Raw genomic sequence first — 21,176 nt, 5'->3', positions numbered from 1 at the left:
CTATAAGAAGGAGTAAGTAATATTAAAGCAAGAAAATTATCATTTTGTTTATAGAGAATATGTTGTGTATGTCAGCATTAATTCAAATATTACTATAATTATGTAGGTATTATACGTAGTTGTGTTGGCACTAAAATAAACTCAATTTATAAAACTTAAATATTTGCACTGGAAATTTTGAAAATTAATCAAAATTCCCTTATGTTGAGAACATAATGGTTGACTTTACCTTGATATTTTCTTATGGGACGACACTTTTGTTTGTATCCTTTAATTTTAGTTACAACACCTAAAGATATTTTTAAATTTTAGACATTGTTAAAAATATAAATTATCATTCTTAATTAATTAGAAAAAAAATCCTTAAACATTCTTATATGGACACCTATGATTTAGTAATTCCTTCATCTTAATAAGTAGGTTAACTACTTACTCCCTATAAAGGTAGAACCTAGATACTTGAGATCCACATTAATTTAAGGGCATATCCAGTGGCTTTCGCCCTGCAATAGCCCAGCCACAGCCTCCTCCCGCCACATCATCAGCACTAAAAATCCTCATGTCATATCATCAGGACAAGCAAATAGCCCAGCAATAGCCTAGCCACATCACCCCTAATTATATAAAACAAATAATTGACAATCACACAAAATACGGAATTAAATTTACGACACAGATACGGGAAAATCCAATTATTTTATTTAAATTTTAAAAAAGTACATTTTAAAAAATTACATAATTAAAAAAAAACTAACGACGTGCAATCCTCCGCGCCCACAACTCTTCAATTAAATCCTTTTGGAGTCGAATATGAGCATCCGTTTGGCACATGTCGGCATGTGCTTGGAGGAGGCCGGCTTCATCGTGCGGGACCCCATTTCGTACGTTGGGGGCGGCTATGCCATGGCTTGGACCGGCTTCATTATCGTCGTTGACCCAACTAGTCAGTTGTACACCTTCATCTTCGACAATCATGTTGTGCATGATAATACAGGCGTACATTATATCAGCAATGCAGTCGATATGCCACAAATGCGTTGGACCCCTAATTGTCGCCCATCGAGACTGGAGCACACCAAATGCGCGCTCCACGTCCTTGCGCGCCGACTCCTGGCGTTCCGCAAAGTAGGCCTTCCTCTCATCCGATGCGCATCTGATCGTCTTCACAAAGACGGGCCACCTAGGGTATATCCCATCCGCCAAGTAGTAGCCCATATCATGCTGGGTCCCGTTGGCGACAAAACTGATGGCCGGACCGATGCCCTGGCACTGCTCGTTGAAAAGGGGCGACGAGTTGAGGACGTTGAGGTCGTTGTTCGACCCGGCTATCCCAAAATACGCATGCCAAATCCATAGCCGGTAGTCAGCAACGGCCTCCAGGATCATCGTGGGATTCTTTCCCTTGTAGTCGGTCGTGTAGAACCCCTTCCAGACAGCGGGACAGTTCTTCCACTCCCAATGCATACAATCTATCCTGCCTAACATACCCGGGAACCCATGCTTCTCCCCGTGCATCTGCATCAGATACTGGCAGTCTTCGCGAGTAGGGCTTCGAAGGTACTGATCACGGAAAATTTCAATCACGCCCTGACAGAAATACTTCATACATTCAAGGGCAGTCGACTCACCGATGTGGAGGTACTCGTCCCACATGTCTCTCGGGCCTCTGTAGGCCAACTGCCTGATTGTCGCAGTGCACTTTTGAATAGGTGTGTGGCCGGGTATGCCAGCCGCATCGTGCCTGAAGCGGAAATACAGATATCGCTGCTCTAAGGCAATAACAATACGCATAAACAGGGCTCTGCTCATCCTAAAACGGCTCCTGAAATAGTTTTCGTTGAACCGCGGCTCCTGTGCGAAGTAGTTTGCGTATAGGCGCTGATGTGCAGCTACGTGATCACATTCAATCACTGTTCGGCGGTGGACAACTGGTCGTAATGTGAATCTTAGAGATTCAAGACACATATGTTTGTCCCGGACTTGCTCTTGTAAATATTTCAATAACCCAAACAAACCCAACAAGAAATGAAACAATAAAAATGGTGGAAAAGGGAGAAGGTGAAGGTGTTATGATTTAGATGGATGCTTGGAACCTATGGACCTTCTACAAAACAATGAAGACAACCCAAGGAAACTTTCACCAAAGCAAGAATCTAATGGCTCCACAAAACTAGCAACACAAGAACTAGAATTGCATACCTTAACATTCAATCTAAGCCCGGCAATAGATTAAAATGCAACCACAAGGGATTTTGATAAATCTTCAAAGATGAAGAGGAATGTTCACAAATCCAAGCCTCCTAGCTCAACTGGTTGAGAAGGGAGGCAAGGATACCGCGTCATCCTAGAGGTCGCGTGTTCGACCCCTGGGAGGCGCATCTTGGGGATTAATTTCCCGGGGCCTAGTAGATTCACTGGCCTAGTAGATTAAGTTTGTACCCGTGCCTAGACCCAGGAGCTGGGGGAGGTAAAAAATCCTGGACCCGTTCCTGCGGGGCTGGTGGACCCATTGGGTCCCACCTTGACAACGAAGCGCAGCTTGGTAAGACGCTTCACCTCCGACCGTTAGGCCGGGGGTCCGAGTCACTTCGGGGGTAGGTGGGGAACCACCGTCGATCCTCCTTTTAAAAAAAAAAAAAAAAAAAAGAGGAATGCTCACAATGGAATCTTTGGTAGGTTTACAAAATGTTCAAAGCTGCTCAAGAAAAAACCCTAGCATGTCTATTTATACTAGAAGTGAAAAGGAACAAAATAAAACAATTCTTGGTAAAAAAGACACATCCTGGACAAAACGCCCGACCAGGCGTTTCCCTAGGTTCATTTCGCCCGCCCGAGCGAATTTTCTGGACAAAAACTGATCTCTCGACAAAAACGCCCGACCGGGCATTTTGCATGAGGAAAAACGCCCGCCTGCGCGTTTTGTTCTACATTGCGCGGCTTTCTTAAAACGACCGTAGCTTCCTCATCCGGGATCCGATTGAGGCGTGCAAGATACTCACGCGAAGCTATTTCGACAATGAAGACAATTGTAGTCTTAGGAGAGGATTTGGACTTTATCTTAATAGTGAAAATCTAGTTTGAATCAGACCTCTAAATCCGGCTTGGCTCCTTGTCATATCTCCACCCTCTTCTCAGACCCCAATCAACCCATGGCCATCGATGTCGTTGTATCCTATGATTGTGAATACCCGGATTCACATCAGGTCGTGGTCGTGGTCGAGGTACCGCCGGCTGCAAGGCCCTCTGCAGCAGCCGATCAATCTCACGGTTCGTATAGGCCTCTAACGCTTCGTTCATTCGACGATCGTACTCCTCATCATCCCCACCACTACCACCACTACTACCACCAACGTTGCTCATTTCTCGTTGTTGATCTTGTACAGAAATTAAGATAGAGAGAGTACTCGTTAAAACAAGTGGTGTGAATGAAAATGACGTGCAAATCGCGTATATTTAGTGTTTCGAAAATTTAAAAAAAAATAAATTCGCTCGCCGGTCCTGAGCCTGCAATGGCGGTGAGCGGACCGGCGAGCGCTCACGAATCGGCCAGCGCTAGCTGATTTTTTCGCCGAAATGGCGCTCGCCGGTTCCAATGGTTCGGCGAGCGGACTGACGAGCGCTGGAAATCGGCTAGCCGGCCCGCTCGCCGCCATTGGAGATGCTCTAAGTACTGCAGAATCATTTTAATATTACTTCCTTTCCTCACTTTCTATAAATATAAAGTCTATTTCTACAAGTTAAAATAAAAAGAACTAGGGTGGGATATTTTAACAATTAACGGCTAGATATTTATTAATATTGTAAATTTCCTAATAAATACACGTAAAAGGTTACTAATTAATTCATTGATAGATAAACAGTGTTGATCGATGTACAGGTTGAATAAATATATATGGGATATATATCGATCGATCAACATTGAGTCATATCCGAAACATCATTCTATGTGATCTACAAAATTAATAATTAAGTCCCAATTTGAATTCTTAATCAACCCAAAATAATTTATTAAGCCACATAACGACAATCACGCATCGATCATTAAGACAGATAATAGTAATATACTAAATTAATTAGTTAATTAAAGTAATTAATTAGGATAAGAGTCATGTTCATATATCAGCACGCGTGAGATACGGCTGCCACCGCCTGATGTCAGCCGTCGAGCTACCGGCCACCTCACCCACCACGTGTGATCTCGACTGTTGATGCAGCCTACGTGGACGGCTGTGATTCAACGCTGCCAGTCTTTTTATACTCCCTCCGTCCCGGACTACTCGCACATTTCCTTTTCGGCACGGAGATTAAGGAATGAGTGTATAGCAAAGTCAACAATTGCGGCTGTAGGTGATAATTTTTACTAAAAATGGAAAGAGTGCAAATAACTTGGGACGCCCAGAAAGGAAATAAGTGCAAGTAGTCCGGGACGGATGGAGTATTTATTTTATTATTTTTTGGCTGTCAATCAAGGATACTTCACTTATACTAATTACTTAATAAATGTATCACACGGATAAACAAGTCAAAAGTGGGGGTCCATGATCTATGTGTGATTAAGCGTTTGCCAAATTGATTCAAAAAATTAGGTTTGGAATTAAATGTTGGGAAAGATCCTTTTTTTCACTTAGATTAAAAGAAAATACAAGTGCATCATCGTCCATACTAGGAATCTCAATTGAATTTTGCGGGAATTTTTAAAAATTACTTTCTCCGTCCGCGCGAATATAGTCATGTTTTTCCATTTTAGTCCTTTAAAGAATAGAAGTCCTAGTTTACTTTTACCATTAATAATAATATGGTCTAACATTCCAATGACCCATTCCACTCACATTTCATTTAAAACTAATATATATAAGTGAGACTCATATTCCATTAACTTTTTTCCACTCACTTTTATTAACATTTCTTAAAATCTGTGCCGCCAGGAAAATGAGACTCCTAATGATGAACAAATGGAGTATAAAGTAAAACTGATTGACTAAAATTGTAGAATATGAGTTTTATTTTTATATATTACTCCCTTCGTCCAGGCTAAGATGACACATTTCTTAGTTCACATTTAAATTTAATTTATTTAATTTAAGAAAGGCATGGAATATATTTTTCAAGTTCACATTTAAATTTAATTTATTTAATTTAAGAAAGGCATTTGTCAAACTGTATAAATGAGTCGTGCTTTTCATTATCAACGTCTCTCTGATTACAATTTCACGCAATCCACCAAGTCAAACGGCCACAACTTGTGTTGAGATGGACTATTCCTCTCCAATTTATATGATTTGTTATTACACGATCTACTTAAGAGTCAAGAAAAAAACATAGGACGGTTAGAATATATTGTATAAGTCATCAAAACAATAAATATATCCTAAAACAAATGTTTAATGTATTAATCCTTCATAGAATTCAGTGTTTAATTTATTGAGATCGTGTAACTTAAGTGTATAAATCATAGTGGCATAAATTTGAGACCGGAAAATAACATACAAAAAAATAATGCACTAAAGTTCGCTTGTGAAAATAATCTTATCAAATAGTAAAGGATAGTATAACATATCAGCGTAGAATAATCCTAGAATTCTGTGGTAGATTGATTGGTCCAATTTCATGTGAGAAATGAAGACTTTACTTCCAATTGCAAAAACTAAAATCCCATTTTATTTATCATAATTTTAGCAGCATCGATTCGAGATCTCGTGCTCACTCTGAGTGCAATTTGATTTAAGTTTTTCTTTTCCAGAAAACCAAAGTCATAAAAATCTCTGTGTTGTTCATATCTAATTAAGTGTTTCCCTTTCTGATTAATTCAAGGTTGTCACGTTGGGGAACATCATTAAACGTTGTGAAATTGTAAAGACAGCCGGGCATACGTCCTTGATTTCTGTCTACCAACTTGTTTCTATTTTATTTCATTCTTAGAACATCCAAGAGCACGGATGTGGATCTAAACCCACTTTTATTACTCTTTTACTTACTGCTCTTCTCCAAGAGCACAACACTCACATTCATGCTCTTCCGTAAGAACAAGCTCAAGGATCTCATCATTCCCTTATTTAATTAAATACTTCAATTACTAAAAATACATTAAAATATAAAATTTATGTAATTAAATCCTAAAAAATAAAAATTACAAACTTAAAATCCTAAAAAATAAAAATACATAATTAAAATCCTAAAAAATAAAAAATACATAATTAAAGGCTAAAAAATACCCCGTGGAAGACTAGTTCTCTGGCCCTGTCCCTAATGTTTGTCGGAGACCCCGTATCATTGCCAAATGTGAATCAAGTTGCTCGGAAGTCATATTTGACCTATCGGCCAAATTGAGTTGAGCCAAAAGGGTCCACAGCGAGTTGGTGGGGGTTTGAGGTGGCACAAAGGGAGCGGGAGCGAGGGCGGATGGAGTCGCGGCGCGACGGCGGTTGGCCGTCGCCCTCTTCCTTCCTTGCGGCCGGCGTTGGAAACTGCTTGGGCCGGCGTCGGGGCTATCCAAGTTAGCTCCAGCAAGCTGGCTAGCCACCTCATCCTCGCCAGCGTCGGATAGGGATACCGACCTCGACCGTGTGCTAGAGGAGGAAGATACGCCTCCCTTATACTTCGGATGCACACGCACCTCCTGCCAAGCGCTGAGGTACTTGAATGGTTTGTAATGTTGGGATTGGTAGGTCGCCAAGGCGGCACTGATGATGTCGAGCTCGCTCCTGCCGCTCCCCGCCGACCGCTCTTATTGGAGGTAATACCCCTGGAACTTTTGGATTTCTTCGTTGGCTCTGAAGATGGCATTGCGCACCATACTCTCATTGCGCTCGATGGTTCCAGCCGGGTGGTTTTCATTGTACCGGCGAGAGATGCGCCACGAAAACATATCCCCGCTTTGGTTCGTGCCTATCTCCGGATCTTCAAAGATAATCAAATAGGCTTTGAATAACTGATCCATCTCCGCCGGAGTGTACGGGGTGCGGACACCACGATGAGTATGAGTAGGAGTAGGAGTAGGAGTAGGAAGGGGAGGAGTTTGAGAGCCGCCGCTCCCTCCCGATCTGGGTTCGGGTGCCCACCCGTATCGCCCATCGGGGGCATCTTGGTCGTCCACCGGTAAGGCCGGTAGACACCCAGAACTTGAGAACCTTTGGTTTGAGGAGGGGCCAAGAATTGCGTTTCCGGACTAGGGAATAGTTGTGAGCCGAACCATTCGTAGTTCCAACCGCAAGAGTCGGAGGAGTGATCGCCGGAGCCGGACTTTTTTTTTGTAAGAGTGAAAGATTGGGAATTGATAAGAGAAGATGAGAGAATTTAGACGAGAATTGTGTGGTTTGATGTGAAATTTTGTGTGTGGAAGTGAGGGTATTTATAGATGAAAATGTGAATTTTGAAGAAAAAAATTGAAAAATAAATTAAAAGTGGGGAGAAAACGGATAATTTATTAGGAAGTGGGAAAATATTTTTGTATTTAAAAAAGATTATTAAATTAAATTCGATTTTTTTTAAAAAAATAAAAATAAAAATCGAAAAAGCCAACGGCTTTGCTGTTGGCCAATCCCGTGCCGCCACGTCAGCCTGCTCAGCGGCACGGACATGCTCGATGCATCGAGCAGCGCCGTGCCAGCGTTAAGAGCACAGCGGTGGACAGCACACCGCCGCGCAACGGCACGGACGCCGTCCTTCCGGGAGAGCAGCGCTGCGGATGCTCTTATCATTGCCTATAACATGCTAAGATGTCACATTATATAGAGATGACAGTGGGGCATCTAGAAAATATTAGTATTTGTATCTTGATGGGGTTACCCCTAAACCATTTGTTGATCATTGGTATATCAATTCATATCAAATAATTATAAGTATTATGAAAGCAGAAAAATTAATCATAGCCACAACAGTCCAGTTTTCATCTGGTACTTAGTACCCTCTATGCTTGTTTTTTTAGCCAGCTTAGCTTCCGATGCACCTTATGTTGTGATGCCAACGACGACATTGGTCACCTGTGGAAGAACAGATTTGATCATTTTACGTGAAATAGTACCACAATATGGAATGTGAAACGAAAGGTTGAAAGAAGAACGGACCAAGTTGCCGCTTTCATCGAGGGTCATGGGGTTCTGCACCACTACCGTTTGATTATGAGAATCGGCTGTTGTCACCTGCAGCAAGAAAATGAATTCAGTTTCCAACTAATTTGTGCAAAAGAAGGTTTCGCTTTCGTGCCAGTTTGGGAGATGATGAACTTACTGTAGAGGTAGAGTGTGCTGGTGCAGAATTGGAATTCCCTGCAGGTATATTTACAGGAACGGGAACACTCGTGTCGCCCATCTGCAAAAAATATGCAGTAGACTGGAGTTGGAGCATAATATCCAATGAAATTTGAAATTGTTTCCCAGTATTGAACTAATGTTATGGTGGAATAGGACTTGCGAATTCAAGACTTGTGTTAGGCAGGCATATCTCTCTTACCGCTTAACAAATATATCGAAGACCAAATTTGTATCCATTTAACGAAAAGAAAATCTCTATTAAATAAAAAGAGTAAAAGCGAGAATAAAGCGTGATACTAACATTAACAGTGGTGATGAAGTGACAAATAGCACATTTTACTGATGGTGCTCCAGCATGATACATCAGCATTGTATGGCAATTTCCACAGTTCACATGAGCAACATTACTAGGAGGTGAGACAGCTGCACATCGTCATTGAAAAATAATTAGGCAATGATTGAAAATCTTTTAAAAGAACACCATAACTTGCACAAATGCCATGAAATTAGATCTTTGGAGTACTGTGGTGACAGATATGATCTTTGGGGGTTAACGTTATAAAAAAAAAGTACTAAGACCTAGCATTAGTATGTAAATATCATTGTCGGGTCTATACCTGGCACAAGATTTACAGTGTGACAGCAGGAACACCTAACACTGGTTGCTCCACGAGCATGCATAAGCAAGGTGCGGCAACCTCCACATATCAGCTGAGCCATTTCCATCCCTGCATAGAATACCAAAAACCACATAAACATGAAATTCGATCAATTACACACTTTCTTGTTGTCACTGCTAGTTATAAAGATAATTCACTAACAACACCTTGTCTGTGCAGTCAGTTCTCAATTATACATTGCCAAGGCGACAAGCCATCATTTATTTTCAAATACTCATAAGACAAGATGCTAGAGAATATGCAGTAGGAGTATGATCCAGCCACCAGGAAATTAAACAAGGCTAAGTAGTAGGTACTTATAAAGTATAGATGTAAAACAGAAATTGCTCTAATGCATGAAGGGAATTACTCAATAAAACCCGATGGGAAGGGAAGGAGAGAGAGATGGCTGCTACCGAAGTGGCAACGGAAACTTAGGCATGATGAACTAAACTAACACAGCATGCACCAAAAACACTAACATGTGTCCTATTCTTTCCTATCGACTTCAGTCGATTAATAATATCTTGGCAGGGGTATTCTTTATTATTACCAGGTGGTGGCACAGAATTGACCACATTGCAAATCGCACAGCAAACGTTTGTAGCTCCGCTAGGGTAAAGAAGGAAGGTTCTACACCCACTACACACCACTTGGCTCTGCATATCTGCCCATCCAAAATCCACAATCAAGAGCAAATATTGAAAGCAACACAACCAAAAACTCATTAGCTTTTCGAGATTTTACAGAAATCTAAGAAACTACACAAAACTTACATAGTTTAAAACCAATTATGCCAGCACAATTGTAAAACATAAATGTGAACTCTTCTAAGTATCCATGCATTAAAGGCAACGAAACAGAGTCCTAACAAATAAACTCCTTTATTTCTCCAGATAATACAGAAATTTGAAAATTACATGAATTTTCGTTTAAAGCTCAATTGTCAAAGATAAAAGTGCATTCATCTAATAATTCATTATCCATACATTAAAAGCAATAAAACAAAGTGCTAACCATAAATGCCGCTCATTGAACCTCTCTAAATTCCCCAATTATCACTGATTCACACAATTGAACAGAAATCAACAAAACTCAAAAATTGCAGCTCAATTGAACAGAGAATTACAAGCAGAGACGAAGATTTTGTCAGACCTGCAGAACTGGCGGATTGCAGTGCGAGAAACTCTGTAATTCCTAAAACAGAGAAATCTCACGAGCAGATTAGTGCAACAAGCAACCAATGCTGAAAAAAAAATTGAAATAGAAAAAGAACGAGGCAGTTAGATCTGGCGCGATTGCAATTAGATTAGATTGAATTTTGTTGTTTTCTTCTCCGTTGATTCTAAGATTCTATTGAAGATTATGGAGGTCAACAGAGAAGACTAAATATAAAAAATTAAACATATCATTTCAATTCTTGGCCTTTATATAATCTGAATTCTTTTATGCATGTGTGGTTACGTTCGCTCTGTCTGAATAGAGCTCTAGAAGCTTCCATAAAATAATTTAAGGGTTTTTTGCCTTAAAACCACGAACTTTCCTCAAATTCCGATTTTCTCCACTAACTTCGAATTTGTTTTTAAAACCATCAACTTTCAGTCCGTCTGCAATTTGCCACGGCGGGTCAGCGGTGAAACCCGACTTGTATACATGTCATATTTAATCCTATTTGGATTGCCAAGGGTTAGCTGCTAACTCTAAATTAAACTAAATAACATCTTAAACTAAATAATCTGAATTGTCATTCTTTATCTTCCCATCCTTCATCTGATTCATTTTTAACCTATTGATCAGACTCTCCAGATCATCGACGAGGTTCCACGTGTCATCGAACACAATGCCGCGGTTAGGGAAGGCAGCCCACGCAGCAGTGCGCTGTCTCTTGTGAGGCTCCATTACGACGGAGGAAGACGACGCCGCCTCTTCCTCCGACGCATTCAGCTCGAGACTGAGGGCGTCGAAATCTCTGTCGACGTCGCCGGCTCCGTCGTCGTAGGTGCGGAGGAGCCCGTCGAATGTGAGGCCTTTCTCGCCGTCGATGAATTCGCTGTACGTGTGGAAAACCTCGGCGAGAATCGCGCTAATCTATTCGTCGCTGAACTTAACCCTAGGATTTACGACCACCACAAGCTCCGTCATCTCCTCCCGGTCTAAGTCCCCGTCTCTGTCCACGTCGAATTGCTGGAATATTCGCTTCATTTTCTCCGATCTGCTCCCTCGAGTCGTCATGGCTCGATCTCGCCACCAATTTCTAGATATTCAATTGGGAATGCCGGTGGAAAAGTGAGCTCAAATTGAGAGCGAAGGGTGCCTAAATTAGGGATTGAATTGAGCTAGGAACAGAATATTTGGGGAAATTATAGCTCTTAAATCAATCAGCTCGGTCCAATAAACCCTGAATTGAAGAACAGACCTACCTAGAGTTGAAATCCCCAAGAAAATGCTCCAAATGAGGTGTCGGTGGGCTTAAATTGGGTGGTTGGAGCATGATATGTTTTTTAAATATTAGGTTGGTGCACGAAACGACGTTGTTGCATAGTCATTTCGTTCACGTTGGACAATTTAATGCTGGAATTTTAGTGGAAATTGCGTATTCGGGTCGGGTTGGGAAATTGCAGACGGACCAAATGTTAGTAGTTTTAAAAGCAAATTTTGAAGTTCGTGGGAAAAATCGGACATCGGGGAGAGTTTGTGGTGTTTAACGCCAAAAACCCATAATTTAATTAGGCAAGTCTAAAATGAATACTCCCGCCATCTGTCATCATGAGTCTCATTTCTTAGCTGCACGTGTTTTAAAAAATGTTAATAAAAGTAGATGGAGAAAAATTAGTGAAATATGAGACTCACTTCTATATACTACATCCGTCCCACAATAAGAGTCACATTTCATTTTTATCATAAATGGTAAGTAGGATCCACATTCCACTAACTCGCTTCACCACATTTTATTATAAAGCCAATATAAAAAAGTGGGGCTCATATTCCACTAACTTTTCCAACTCACTATTCTTTAAATTTTCTTAAAACCCGTGTCCACACCAAATGTGACTCCTATTATGGGACGGGGGTAGTAGTATTTTCTAAATGAAATGTGAGTAGAATGAGTTAGTGGAATATGAGACCTTATTACCATTTATAGCAAAAATGAATCAGGACTCTTATTCGCAGACGGGCTAAAATTGAAAAACGGAACTCTATTTACAGAAGTATTTAGGAAACTATAGTTGCATATTTGTTGTACCTCATAAAAATAAATTATTATTCCCTCCGTCCCGGCTAAGATGACACGTTTCTTAGTCAGCACGTGATTTTAGGAATTGTTGGTTAATATGTTTAACTGAAGAATAAAAGGTGTGTGTAAGTATTAAATGGAGAGATAAAAGAGAATTTAATATTTTAATTACAGTGAGAAAAAGTGATTGTGTATATTAATTTCAGAGAGAATGTTACCTAAAATAGAAATATGTCATCATATTTGGAATAAATCAAAAAGGAAAGTGTGTCATCTTAGCTAAGATGAAGGGAGTAGTACCAAAGATCTCTTGACAAAGACTTTTTCATTCGTGGTATTTTTCAATTTTTTGCACCATTTCATTTTTATTCTACTTCTTTTAGCATCAAAGGTCTCAATGTTGCCAAAAGTAGTTGCGACATTAAAAGTAGAATAATTATATTGGTAATGAAAGAAACCATCACTCCCTTCATCTATAATTAGGAGTCTCATTTCTTAGCGGCATGAGTTTTAAGAAATATTAATAAAAGTGGATGAGAAAAAATTAGTGCAATAATGCAATGTGCATGGAATAAGTTAGTGGAAAGTGAGACCCTATTATCATTTATAGTAAAAATAAATCGGAACTCCTATTTGCGGACGGACTAAAATAGAAAAACGGGACTTCTATTAGTGGACAGAGAGGGTATATGATAAGTTAGTGAAAGAAATGCAGCAGTTTTACTTTGATGATAAAGGTGAGCGACATCTTTCAAAAAGTTTAGAGTAAAGGCCAAAGTAGTCCTAAACATATAACGATTTACGATTTTGATCCATAACATTATCTTTTGAATTATTTTATCCATCACAATTGAAAACCGACTAGATTTAATCTTTTATGGACGACGCCGTTTAAAAAACACCGCCAACCGGAGTTTAGGCTATTTTTTACAAGAATAGGTTACTGATTAAGTTTTATTAACACCTAGAATATCACCTAATTTTATTAGAAAAAATTGTAAATGAGAATGAAAATACTTCTTAAAAAAAAGAAGATACAAAACTGAATTTTTTCTCTCACTTCTTTCATTCTGAATCGTCACTCTCTCTCATATACTGAATCATCACTCTCTCTCACCCTTGCACATCGAACAAAATCCAATCGAACCCTAGTTTTCCCCAGCGGACGAATGAACGACAGTTCTCCTCGACAAACCCTAGTACGCGTCGGCGAAGCCCAGCTGTCAAAGCAAACCCTAGTTCTCCCCGACCATCCTGAACCCTAGACGAAACCCAACCCGCGATTTAGCTAAAATTGAACTGACAAACGAACGAACCCTAATTCTCCATGAGTTGGCTAGTGTATAACCATTATTATCGTTGTCTCAACAATCCTCGCGACAACCATTACATGTATAAGAGGAGGATGATGTTGAAACACAGCAGTCCAGCTCCTCCAATCGGACGCTCCATAGGTGACGAAGTTGGGTTACTGCCGAGACTTATGGTTCTTGCAAGAACTAGTGAACTTCATGTGGGGTGAGCAAACCATACCCCACATCTGAAAATGGGTAAAAGATGCAAGTATATACTCCCTCCGTCCACTATTAGGAGTCTCATTTCTTGGCGGCACGGGTTTTAAGAAATGTTAAGAAAAGTGGTGGAAAAAAGTTAGTGGAATATGAGTCCCACTTGTATATATTAGTATTAAATGAAATGTGAGTGGAATGTGGGACCCTATTACCATTTATGGTAAAAGTGAACCGAGACTCCTATTGGCGGACGGACTAAAAAGGAAAAACGGGACTCCTATTCGTGGACGGAGGGAGTATATGGGCTATCCCAACTCCCTTAGCATGATGCCTTTTGGTGAGTACCCCGAGAGCAAAACCGTGAGGGCTTTGTTCAAAGCGGATAATATCATATTAATGTGAAGTTGGGTGTGTGTCGTCGAACCCTAACAAATGTATCAGAGCCCTAGTTCAGGGGCGGACCTGTGTGGCTCGAGGTTCGGTGAATTGTGCTTGCAAGCATATATATGGGCTACTCTAACTCCATTAGTACGAGGCCTTTTGGGTAGTATCCCAAGAGCAAAACCGTGAGGGCTTTGCCAAAAGCAGACAATATCATACTAATGTGGAGTTGGGCGTATGCTGCCGAACCCTAACATTTTAGAATGAATGAACCGAGGAAGAAGATGAATATAAAAAATGGTTATAAAATAAGGAAGATAAAAGAATAAATCTAGCCCGTTTTCAATTGTGAGGGATAGAATAATTCAAAAGATAATGAGATGCTTAAGGTGAGCTTAAGGTTAGCTTTATAACCTTAAATCAGATCTCATGAATAGTTGTTAAACCAACCATGTGAGCAAGAACACTTTGAGTGAGTGAGGGTGGAGCCATGAGACTAGAAATTGGTCTTGTTTCCTCCATAAAAGGAACTCAGGATTTACTTTCTTTTGTGTTATTCCTTCAATAGAAATAAGCCTAGGATGAGGAGTTTCTTTTCCAGACAAGAAAAGCACAAGATCTAGGACTCGAACGGTGGACATAAGATGTTGCTTCCATACTAAATTGATTTTTTGTGAGCTATGTGGCTATAGGATGTGTTCGAGTTAAAACCCAGGGTATGTTTATATAGTGTGTGTTGTGTGTGGTGTATTGTGGGTAGTGTATTGTTTATACAAAATGTGTTATTGAATGTGTTATTGTGTGTGCTCCTATTATATAGGCACCAATTTGGAATTGAATTAAAATTCATTCAATGCAATTTCATAAAATTCTAATCATGGTTTCAATTTTCTATACTAAATGTACCCATGCCCTGACCTAACCCTCCTTATTGTTTAATGCTTGCTTACTAAGACTAAAAAATTTAAAATGTAGTGGAAAAATACTTTAATGGTACTGCAAAACCAATTCTACTCTTATTTTTCTAGCAAAATTTACTTATCTTTGGATTTACACTAAAATCATTCCAAATAACTTTCCAGATTATGATTTATTGCATTCAAGTGTAAATCGTTCTATATTTATCGAAATAGAAAAAGGAAAGAAAGAGAAATAAAAATACAAGAAGAAAAAACATGGAAAAAACTTACAGAGAAACAACGCAGACGACGATAGAAGGTTATTGAAAGAACGCAGACGGCGATAGAAGGACGAAGAGGATAATATATAATATAACCTAATTCATCTATATATATATATATATTAGGTTAGTTATTGATTAGTGGGCTAGCCCATATTAGATGTTTTTTTATTTAACATAGTAACTTTCACAATTTTCGGTTATTGGGTTATTTGCCTATAAATACATGAACTAGAAAACTATTATGATTTTTAAATTATTTAAATTACAATTACAATTATTTAAATTATTTAAGTCAAAATTACAATTGCCACATAAACTTTAAATTGCCACCTCAGTTTTGATTTCAATTTGGGGAAAAAATAGAAAACTCCAAAGTTTATATATTTATATTCAAAGGATATAATTTGGGGAAATAACATAAAATTGTGAAAGTTCATGTATTTATATACAAATAACCCTTTTCTATTTAACATGTTAATTTAAGTAAATTATGGAGTAATTAATTATAATTCGTTATATAACTGGAGTAAGTTAACAAGTTATTAACACGTTTAAATATAATTCATTATACAGCAAGTTATAGTAAACTAAAATTAATTATATAATGTACTTAACAAGTTATATATATAAATCCAAAATTACGTTTGAATAATTGATTAATTAATAAAATAAAATATTAAATATGCTATAAATATAACGAAGAAATAGCTAAACTAACAATATCAAATAAAATAGTACACACAGTATTAAATTAACATTAATATTATTTTTTTATTTAAATTATTGATTAAGTGTTGTGGGGTTAGTGTGTAATTTAGATAAATATAGGTATAACTGAAAAGTATAAAAAGTGAGTATGAAATATTATTTTGCATTGAAATTTGGTGTAAACGGTGAGAGTGAAATTACTATTTAATGTGATATTTACACCAAAATGGATATGAGTTTGGTCTAAATAATTAGAAATGTTGTGAATATTACTCCAAAATCTAAAATGGAGTAAGAAAATAGTTCTAATAGCACCTTAAAACTCATCCCATTTTGGAATTTTGACAAATACATATTTTTTTGGTTTACAAGTATACTAAAATCACTTTTTGAAATTTTGTGAGTATAAAAACAGGATGGAAAGAGTTTAAGTTTAGGGACGGGTAAACAGTTCTCGGTTAATCGAAGAACCGAGAACCGAACCGAAACCGATCGGTTTTTCAGTTAACCGTAACCAAAATTCACAGTGTTCGGGTCGGTACCGGTTTGCATTTTTTCTCGAAGTCGGTTATCGGTTACAACTGATCGGTTAGCAGTTATAACCGATAACCGAAATTAAATTCAATTTTAATGAAATTATATTTTTAATGAACATACTTCTATAATATTTTTATACTTTTAAATTTTCATATCTATATTACATTGAAATAACCGAAATTAAATTCAATGTTAATTCAATTATATTTTTAATGAATAAACTTCTATAATATTTTTATACTTTTAAAATTTCATATCTATATTACATTGAATAACCGAAATTCAATTTAATTTTAATGCAGTTATATTTTTAATGAATAAACTTCTATAATATTTTTATACTTTTAAAATTTCATATCTATATTACATTGATTCCGCACTTCTTTATGTGGCGTCACAATAGAAGAAAATGTAATTTACTTCTAAATTTTATCAAAAGTCTATTTTAATTTATGTCACTATCATTTATATTATCTCAAAGTCATTAAAGTGCCTAAATATTGTTTTAATAATAGGATATCCCTTCACTTAATTGTCGTAGAAAAGTTTTTAGATTATTTAAAGTTTAAACTTTTGAAGTGCCTAATAAATTTATGTATTACTAGGAAATAGGAATAATAATAATAATAATAACAACAACAATAATAATAAAGTAGATTAAAAGTGAAAATTTAAAAGTTGAAGTATTGGACTTTGAATCATTCGGTTATTTCGGTTATAACCGATAACCGACCGGTTCTAACCGAGTCGGTTAGTTACGTAACCAAATTAGATATCATGTTGGTTCCGGAGTTTTTAGACCAATTTTTATGGTCGATTAACTGACAAGTCGGTTCTGTCTTTAACCGAACCGACTGCTTACCCACCTCTATTTAAGTTTGAATTTGATATCAGAGTAAAACCATTATTTAATCTTATATGTATACTAAAATAAGTTTGAAGTTTAGTGAGTTGATACGACTTACATGTACATATGCTAAAAGTGACATTTGAAAAACTATAAAGAAATTAGATATCAAAACCAACACAGCTTTATCATCACAACTCTGTGTGTGCGTGCAAATTATGGTAGAAACTAGAAACAGGCAAGTATTTTCATCTCTAAATTTAAAAGAAAATGGTGCAAATTAAACATGATCTCAACTCATCACAATTCTCGAAAAGCACTAATACAAGGAAAGGCACCAAAGTATAAAGAGTAAAAATTCTTTAATCCTGCTCAAGTTTTTGATATAATAGTGATTTATTTATACATATATTTTTTGGCAGAACTATATAACCTATGGATCATTATACATCACTTATATTCGTCGAAGCGATGCCAGCCTTTTCTCGAGGTCCTCGACATCAGTCGACACAGAAGCACTGCGAGTCAAAGAAGACAAGATCATCAACACAATATCTAGAAAGAGTAAAATGGTGGTCTAGAAAAGCAATGGGACGTACCTAGGGGCAGCGTTCTCGACTTTCTTTGATGCAATTCGCCCCTTTGGAGCTGAAGATAGCTGTTTAGAAAGAATTAAATCAGTCAGAGACATTTCTTTCTCCATGTATAGCCAATATAAGAAGAGGGGTTAGATTAGAATAGATTAGATTCAGCTAGAGAATCAAAGAAGCGAACCTGTGAAGCAATGTCAACACCGATCTCATCAAGGACCTATATGCAGGAAAATAGATTCGGGCGTGATGTAAGAAAGTTGGGCATTCAGAAAAAATAGGAGGATTAGGTGGTTGAAAAGCAGTGATAACGCTACCTGGTTAGTAAGTTCTTCAGTTTCTTCTTCAGCCTCATCTTTGTCTAGTGTCTCGTCAATTGCATCAGACATCATTTCAATCTGAATATGGAAGAATATTAGCCTTTCTGTGGTTTACTCAGTAATCATTCTAGCTACAACAGATAAATTAAACACATATTCTTCCGAAATAATTGAACCCTTTTGAGGATGATCAGAAGTAGAATAAGTTGAACAGAAAACATACCGTCATGTCCAGCTGCGCTGCCTGCTGCTGGAATTCTCTGATCATTTTAGTTTGTTTTACAGGTTGCATTTGCTGAAATCAAAAGCAAACAAATTCAATGACCGATCGCATACAGGAAAACTCGTCTTTAGTTTGTTAGACAAACTAAATATTGTGCATTAAACTGTAATCACTCGTGATAAGGTATTGTATTAACCAAAAATGACATATATTGACAAGCGCAGGATAAACAAATTAAACCTCAACAAAAATGAGCAAATATACCCAACTAAAATAATCACGAGTACCAACATGAAGCATAGGAATTGAAATGAACTTAAAGAAAGAAAACCGGGTTCCCTATCAATCATATCATTTCAAACACTTACGTTGTTCATAGCAGACATAGCTTTGGTTGCTCCTTTCATGCCAGTAGAAATTGAAGTACTAGCATACAAAGCCTGTAAGGAAAAAACAAAGTCAGATAACTTACCAAGTATGTAAAGAACAGATGAGTTCCAGGCGTATTATGTTATTCTATTCCTAGTCAATCACCTGTGTATGAGTTGCCACGCCTCTAATCTGGGCACGGCTCCCCTGCAAGTTTGTGATTTGCTGCCGAAGGCGAACTAATTGGCGAGCTAAGATTTTAGTTGCAGCCTAGTCGGACATGACAGTCACATGCAAAAAACTTGTGATAAGTTTCAAGTGAATTTTAAAATCAATGACAAGTGAAACAGAAAGATCGATAAAGCAGCTAACTCAAAAGACCTAAAGAACGAAAACATCATCACTAACGAAAACATCATAGATAAAGCAACAAGAAAAATCATCATATTCGGAATGATGCTTCAATATAAACTCCAGCTGTGTGATGGTATTAATAATATCATTGGGTATTTTAGTTTTAAGTCAAGATCTTCCTAATTTTTTGAACTTCCGTCGATGTAAAGAACACTACTATCATGAACAAAAGATATCGAGAGTAATGTCTAGAGCTATATCAGGGTGGTATAGTAGTTTAAAAAAGCCTTCACAGAAGTCACGATTGTTGCACCCAAAACTGAAAGAAACCCAAAACAGGAAACATCAAAACTTGCCTCATTTCCTGTTTTGGCAGTTTTCTTGATCTCTGCCACTAATCTCCTCTCCTAAAAATTGCAGATAGCAGCAATCAGCTTTTCATTAGAACACAATAACAAAGTAATGTTGATAGAAAGTCTTTACAATACCTCCATTTGTAAAGACGCGATTTCACGTTCAATGCCTGTGGCAGGAGAAAATCAATAGAGAGAAAATAATTACGCAATTAAAATACAGCTGGCGCACATTGTACAAGTAAATTATTAGAAATCAATAGATGGAAGAAGATAATGTAGGTAAAATACGACATGCGCACATTATACAAGTAAATTATCAAACACATACCCCCAACTTCAAATCCAAAGATTCATAGGCCAATAGACAAACAAGCACGACGATGAAAGATTTCACATCATTTGGCACTCTTTTATTTCAAAAGTTATAGTTTTGAACACGTAATCTTGTGCCGATACTTGTATTGTTTCATTTGATAAGTGAAGCTCCCTATGATAAGCTAGTTCCACTGTCGAGACAGCCAGGGAAATTTTGGCTCGGAACAGACAAACCAGCATATAAGACATTAAGGCCCTTCTTGGTACGATGGAATGGAATTTGATTCCAACTTCCGTCCTATTCATTTGCTTGGTACGACAGAATGAAAATGCAAAATAATTATCATTTCATTTCATTCCACATCCATTCCATTCCATCATATCAAGAACGGCCTAAGGATTTCAAACAATTGCCGTTCCAGCGTTTCACGAGACATCACTTTATAATGCTCGATAAACTAGAACATGATGTGACCATAATTTTACTCGGCAAAACAGCATCTAGCTACATTTTATGAATTATAATCCAATAACTATTAACATTGACAATCAAAACAGTAAGAAATACATTACCTCTTGTGGCAACCGCCATTTCTCTTTTACTTGTTCGAAGCGCATCTGCAAATACACCAAAATTTCATCGATCAAATTCACAAACCCAACAGCTTCAATTACAGCAAATGAGCTAAAAATAGGGCTAGATCAAACAAAATAAAACGAGCAGTGATGCTTTCACATAAAAAGGCTAAAACTTTAAGCAAGAAAGAAAGCGAGCAACATTCAATTAAAGAGTAATGAGAAGAAAAGGTTACCTTTAGGCGAAGTTTTCTTCTTGAAGATGTTGAGATTCATATTTTGGGCGACAAATGCTGCAGGGATCTTCTTTTCTGTAGGCGAGCAAATAAAACCCTAGGATTTGGGAGGAGCTGAAAATGGGGAAGATCTAGAAACTCAGCAGATAGTGTTTGAGAAATTGATTTTGCTTCAATTCTCACTATCAAAAGTGCTGCCTCGACGAGCGTGTTAGTGTATTGCGTATCCAACGGCTACGATGAGCTTAGTAGCCGTTGTAATTTATTGACGAAAGTACCCTTGTGATCGCAATTTGGTCTTTTATCGTCACACCTCTTTTTTTCAATAAAATATAATTTTAATGAATTTTGTATTTTAATTATTGCATATTTAATTTAATTAGAATGTTAATTAAATAAAATAAAATTTGAAATCAAATATGGGATCTATAAATAGCTAAGGGAATGGATTTTGGGTTGTGTGTGTCATTTCTTAAATGACTTATAGCAAGAAAAATACATCAATTGTAGGTCAATTCAAGTATCTA

The 21,176-nt window shown here is 37.6% G+C and overlaps 2 protein-coding genes across 8 annotated transcripts; both read right to left on the bottom strand.

The window, feature by feature from the left end:
• Positions 1–7,747: 7,747 nt before the first annotated feature.
• On the bottom strand, positions 7,748–15,287 carry LOC121787682 (protein LSD1-like). 7 transcript variants are annotated; one of them, XM_042186489.1, is made up of 9 exons: positions 15,226–15,287; positions 10,064–10,154; positions 9,926–9,969; positions 9,462–9,575; positions 8,867–8,977; positions 8,551–8,672; positions 8,227–8,307; positions 8,064–8,138; positions 7,748–7,979 (listed from the first exon to the last, which is right to left on the bottom strand). In XM_042186489.1, the coding sequence occupies exons 3-9, from the start codon at positions 9,939–9,941 to the stop codon at positions 7,947–7,949; spliced, it is 552 nt and encodes a 183-aa protein (XP_042042423.1). In that variant the 5' UTR covers positions 9,942–9,969; positions 10,064–10,154; positions 15,226–15,287; the 3' UTR covers positions 7,748–7,946. The 7 variants fall into 7 exon arrangements, with proteins under 7 accessions (XP_042042423.1, XP_042042425.1, XP_042042424.1 ...); XM_042186491.1 differs by having other exon boundaries at positions 10,064–10,105; positions 15,226–15,275; XM_042186490.1 differs by lacking the exon at positions 15,226–15,287 and adding an exon at positions 11,329–11,394.
• A 2,164-nt stretch (positions 15,288–17,451) lies between these two features.
• Positions 17,452–20,854, bottom strand: LOC121787681 (vacuolar protein sorting-associated protein 2 homolog 2-like). The gene is made up of 11 exons (XM_042186488.1): positions 20,650–20,854; positions 20,411–20,455; positions 19,655–19,689; positions 19,523–19,573; positions 18,978–19,082; positions 18,812–18,883; positions 18,444–18,515; positions 18,218–18,298; positions 18,085–18,120; positions 17,910–17,968; positions 17,452–17,828 (listed from the first exon to the last, which is right to left on the bottom strand). Exons 1-11 carry the CDS (start codon positions 20,687–20,689, stop codon positions 17,765–17,767), a joined length of 660 nt encoding a protein of 219 aa, XP_042042422.1. The 5' UTR covers positions 20,690–20,854; the 3' UTR covers positions 17,452–17,764.
• Between the last annotated feature and the right edge of the window lie 322 nt (positions 20,855–21,176).

The sequence above is a fragment of the Salvia splendens genome, chromosome 22 (assembly GCF_004379255.2).
Source record: "Salvia splendens isolate huo1 chromosome 22, SspV2, whole genome shotgun sequence".
In the NCBI taxonomy this organism is placed as follows: Eukaryota; Viridiplantae; Streptophyta; class Magnoliopsida; order Lamiales; family Lamiaceae; genus Salvia; species Salvia splendens.
The sequence above is the reverse complement of the archived record's forward strand: the minus strand, read 5'-3'. Positions and strand labels throughout refer to the sequence as shown.

What these genes read in the sequence shown, in the direction of transcription:
- LOC121787682 (XM_042186489.1), bottom strand. An exon ending in CACTGTAAATCTTGTGCCAG is followed by an intron (nt 8,673 to 8,866) that starts GTATAGACCCGA and finishes GACGATGTGCAG; the next exon opens with CTGTCTCACCTCCTAGTAAT. An exon ending in CAGCACACTCTACCTCTACA is followed by an intron (nt 8,139 to 8,226) that starts GTAAGTTCATCA and finishes TTCTTGCTGCAG; the next exon opens with GTGACAACAGCCGATTCTCA.
- LOC121787681 (XM_042186488.1), bottom strand. Translation starts at nt 20,689, where the DNA reads ATGAATCTCAACATCTTCAAGAAGAAAACTTCGCCTAAAG. An exon ending in CTGAAGAACTTACTAACCAG is followed by an intron (nt 18,121 to 18,217) that starts GTAGCGTTATCA and finishes TCCTGCATATAG; the next exon opens with GTCCTTGATGAGATCGGTGT. An exon ending in GTCGAGAACGCTGCCCCTAG is followed by an intron (nt 17,829 to 17,909) that starts GTACGTCCCATT and finishes TTTGACTCGCAG; the next exon opens with TGCTTCTGTGTCGACTGATG.